This window comes from Wolffia australiana, chromosome 2 (genome assembly GCF_029677425.1).
Source record: "Wolffia australiana isolate 7733 chromosome 2, ASM2967742v1".
NCBI classification, from domain to species: Eukaryota; Viridiplantae; Streptophyta; class Magnoliopsida; order Alismatales; family Araceae; genus Wolffia; species Wolffia australiana.
The window spans coordinates 16,590,757-16,594,883 of NC_135836.1; the positions used below are offsets into that span (position 1 = coordinate 16,590,757).

Below are 4,127 nucleotides of genomic sequence, written 5' to 3' on the forward strand. Positions count from 1 at the left end.
TGAAAAACTCACACATTTACTTTATCCAAAACAGAAAATTGGTAGCCAGTAACTGAATTGTTTAGAAGCTAGTTGTACTGTGCGAAGAAAACAGATAAGTAATACGACGTCTGGGGGTTGGTCTGGGAGCCGCTTTGTCTCTACGCAGAGGACGCACCATGCCCACACCGTATCTGCTGCCTGAGATGAACCGTACACCCTCTTCCTGAAAGTAAATGGGCATGTAATTGTGAGATATAAATTAATGTTCAGTGGGAATTCAAGTATTTGACACAATAATTTTGACACACACAGTCTGCGAAGACCAATATATTGTTCATGGGAGCGACGCACATCTCTGACGGTGAACACTGTAGAGTCGAGAAGGATGCAAGTGATGTACAAGGAAGTATTGACAATGTTAAGACGAAGACTGTACTTACAATGACGATGTCTGCCCTGCTTGCATTCGACAACGTGATCCTATCATGTCTCCCGTTACTCTGCAACATGAAACATGGGGGCTTAATAAAATAGAAAAATGATTAGGAAAAGAATGAAATAGCTGTAGCATAACCTACCATCGCTGGAGCTCTCATCATCATCGTTGGAGTCGTCATCGGAGTCGTCGGAGTCCTGCTCCTCTCGACGGAACCAGGCGCAAAGCATCATCAACATTTCAATGCTCTCTGCATCAAGCCTTGATCTTCAGTACGTTGTGATGCCTCGGCCAACCGAAAAAAGTCGCTCCACCGGTGCGCTGGTTGGACTAACGGCAAGAAATTGACGAGCAATTACCGTCAGATTTGGCAAGTACCGCATACCAACATCCTTCCACCAACTGAGTGGGTTATCTTCCTCCTCGCTGCATGGGATGTTAACATACATATCCAGCTCTTGCCGTGGCGCTGACCTCGGGCGTTGACGGCTACACGGACGTGTATACTGGCGCTTGGCTGAATATTGCTTTGGCTGTCGATTTAGGGACACCGTGACCCGCTCCGTGTCACTTCCATCTCCTTTCGCAGAAGCCGTAGACTCCAATAGAGTGCCTAGGTAGGAAATCACATTCTGTCTGCACGACGGATACACCACATCTAATTTGGAGAAAGGATCTAATGTTGCGGCTGTTGCGATGGTTGTGTTGGCCCAAAGCACCGTTGCATACTGCATCAATTTGTTCCGCATAGCACCACACGCTGATCGTAGGGCATTCCGACGATCGGCATCCAAAGTTGCCCTCGCATTTTCCGTGGCATGCTCAAGATGCGTTGAGAGCTCTCACTAATGATGTCACTTCAATTATCGGCAATTTCTTCGTCGAGCAAACAAAGTCAGTCCCCTGGCATAGTGGCCCAAGGACGCATAGGTATTCGTCTACCATCTCCCAGTCCTCCTGACACAGCCCGTAATCTCTGTTCGGCGTCGAGAGGAACCGCATAGCCAAGTGGTCCAGCACTTCTCTCTTCCCAAGCGCACGCTCTAACATCTTGAAGGTTGAGTTCCAACGCGTGGGGCAGTCGATCTTTATCTTGTTGGAATCGGGCAAGTCAAACATCTTGCACATGTCAACATATTTTTCCATACGCTGCGTCGATCCCTGAATGGCGTTCACAATGGCTCTCACGCGTGAAACGGCTTCCCCCAAAGGTGCAACTACCGCCGCCATCTCTTCTTCAACATTTGAGTCTGTCGGGTCTTCCGTGTCCAACGGTGTCACTGGGCGACTATCTCGGACACGTAGTAAATTTGCTGTAGGGGGTTCCGGATTGCGAATTACCTTGAGGTCGGCCTGGACGACGAGGTTCAGGATATGGGCAAAGCACAGTACATGTCGGTCTATCGTGAACTGGGGGTTCACTGGCTTCAACTGCTGCACTATAGAAGCAATCATTGTTTTGTTGTTTGACGCATTGTCCGTGGTGATGGCACATATCTTCGACTCAATGCCGTAATGATATGCCACTTCCACGACGAGCGTCACTAAGTTCGAGCCGCTATGTGATCCCTTTATCTGACGCAGCCCTAGAAGAAGCTCGCGTATCTTCCAGTTGTTGTCGACCCAGTGAGCAGTGATCCCTAAAAGGGGGATGTTGTTTTGGGATGTCCAAGCGTCCACGGTAAGTGATACGCTAGAGACCTCCGCAAACATCTCCACCAGCTTCCCTTGGACATTGACGTACATTCGTTCGGCTGTCGCCTTGACCGCATCGGGACCCGGAAGGTCGCCCAACGCCTGTGTCCCATAGAACCACAACCTTCGGAAGGACTTCTTCTTTACAAGCCGCCAAGGAAGATCATTGTCGCAGATGAACCTAACGAACTCTTCTTTCGTCTGCTCCATAGTGATGCCGCGTAAGTAACCCTTACGTGCGAATAGTTCGTAATGCAGAATGGTTCTCTATTTCACTTTGCGCCCACATATTTCATCATGAACTCTGCGGTGCGTCTTCTCGAGATGCCGCCAAAAAAAATTCGTGCTCTTGTCTTTGTTCCTCCGGATGACGAGCTTGCAGAGGGGGTTCTCAGCTTGACAGAGCGTGCACTGATACTCATCCGGACTAGATTCAACAAAATAATCTAAAACTCTTGATCGATTTTGTCTGTTGCTACGAGTCGATAAGTTATCATCAACCTCGATTGCGTTGCAATTTGTGGACATCGACGGCGTTGCTTTAGCCATTGATTTTGGGGTGCTGGCAGAGTTCGATTCCATTGCTCTACCTGAGCAGTTATTGAGACAATATCACTTATAAAAAAGGAAGTATGAATTACATTATGAAGTAAATTCAGTAGTAAAACGCAATCAGTACTGGAGAAGGGCAAGAACATAGAGACGTAACACATAACGAGAGCAGAAGTAACGATAAACATAAAGCATAACATTCAATTCAGCGAAAACTGTGTTCGTCCAACTTATAAGAGAAATACAAAAAAAACAACTAGCCTTCAACTTTTAAAGAAGTAAGCTTGGTTATAAGCATGCGGCAGATGTCACTCGACTAGCCACCCATTCTCGCCGCTTTCCGCCAAGGGGACTTCAGATGTTGGGGCACCGGTGTCGACATTGTCATCGCGGAAAGGTTGGGCTACTATTGCTCGTACGACGCCGATCATATCTGACGAAAAGTTATGGGCTTCCCAAAAGGCTGTATTCGCGAAACAATTTTTTGGTAACTTTTGGGGGGGATCCAGAACCCCAAAAAGGAAGGGACGCACGGGAAAGGAAGGGATGCACGGGACAAAAGGCGGCATGAACTTTCCATGATAAGGGCGTGTTGTCGGGCCGTGCCATGTGGAAGTAGGGTTCTTGGAGACGGAAGACAAAGTCCAGCCGGTAGTGGTTCTGTGGAAGGCTTCGGGTTGTCAATATCGGAATCCGAATCTGAGGAAATGGTGACGACGTCGTCATTGGGGTGGTGGTAGGCAAGCCGTTGGAGGAGCAGTCAGATACTACGGCGCGGAATGGGACGACTACCGTGCATGGCGACCTTGCAGAATAAAACCTGTTTGAACAGCTAAGTAGGAGTGCATATAATGAACAATCTAATTACTACATGTTAGGAAGAATATAAATTGCCATCTACCTAAATGTCTAAGCGTAAGCCACGGGTATAGTTCGGGGACAACGCAAGCATCTACGTCTAGCGGAGCATTGCTCAAAGGATATAAATTTTATCCATTGGCGTGTAATAGAAATAAACAATCTACACGAAGTAGCAGGTTGAGGGTGTTACCAACCGGTTTTTAGCACCACGGACCAAATTTTACTCTTCACCGCAATACCAAACTTGATTTTCCAACTGTGCGCACGGCTGCTGAAGAAGAAATATAATACAGAACGTAACTGTGTTAAGTCTTAGAGATGGCAACACATTACGGTAACTGTGTTAAGAAGAAAAAGATGGGCACATACGTTGACAGTGGAGAGCGCCGATGCCGCTTGACGCAGTGGAGAGGGGAGCGTGGAGAGTCGAGAGCGCACGATGCCACCGCGAGGGGAGAACGCCGCCGCCGCCGCGGAGGTCGAGGTGGAGCGGGGAGAGCCGAGAGCGCAGGACGCCGCTGGCGCCGCGGAGGTTGAGGTGGAGGGGGGAGAGCCGAGAGCGCAGGACGCCGCCACCGCCGGTGAGGTCGAGGTGGAGCGG

The 4,127-nt window shown here is 48.8% G+C and overlaps 1 protein-coding gene across 1 annotated transcript; it reads right to left on the minus strand.

Annotated features, from left to right (window-relative positions):
• Positions 1-1,240: 1,240 nt before the first annotated feature.
• On the minus strand, positions 1,241-2,323 carry LOC144716377 (putative transcriptional regulator tpeD). The gene has a single exon (XM_078591495.1). It carries the CDS (start codon positions 2,321-2,323, stop codon positions 1,241-1,243), a length of 1,083 nt encoding a protein of 360 aa, XP_078447621.1.
• Positions 2,324-4,127: the final 1,804 nt, after the last annotated feature.

Coding starts and splice junctions, on each gene's coding strand:
- LOC144716377 (XM_078591495.1), bottom strand. CDS start 2,323: ATGGAGCAGACGAAAGAAGAGTTCGTTAGGTTCATCTGCGACAATGAT.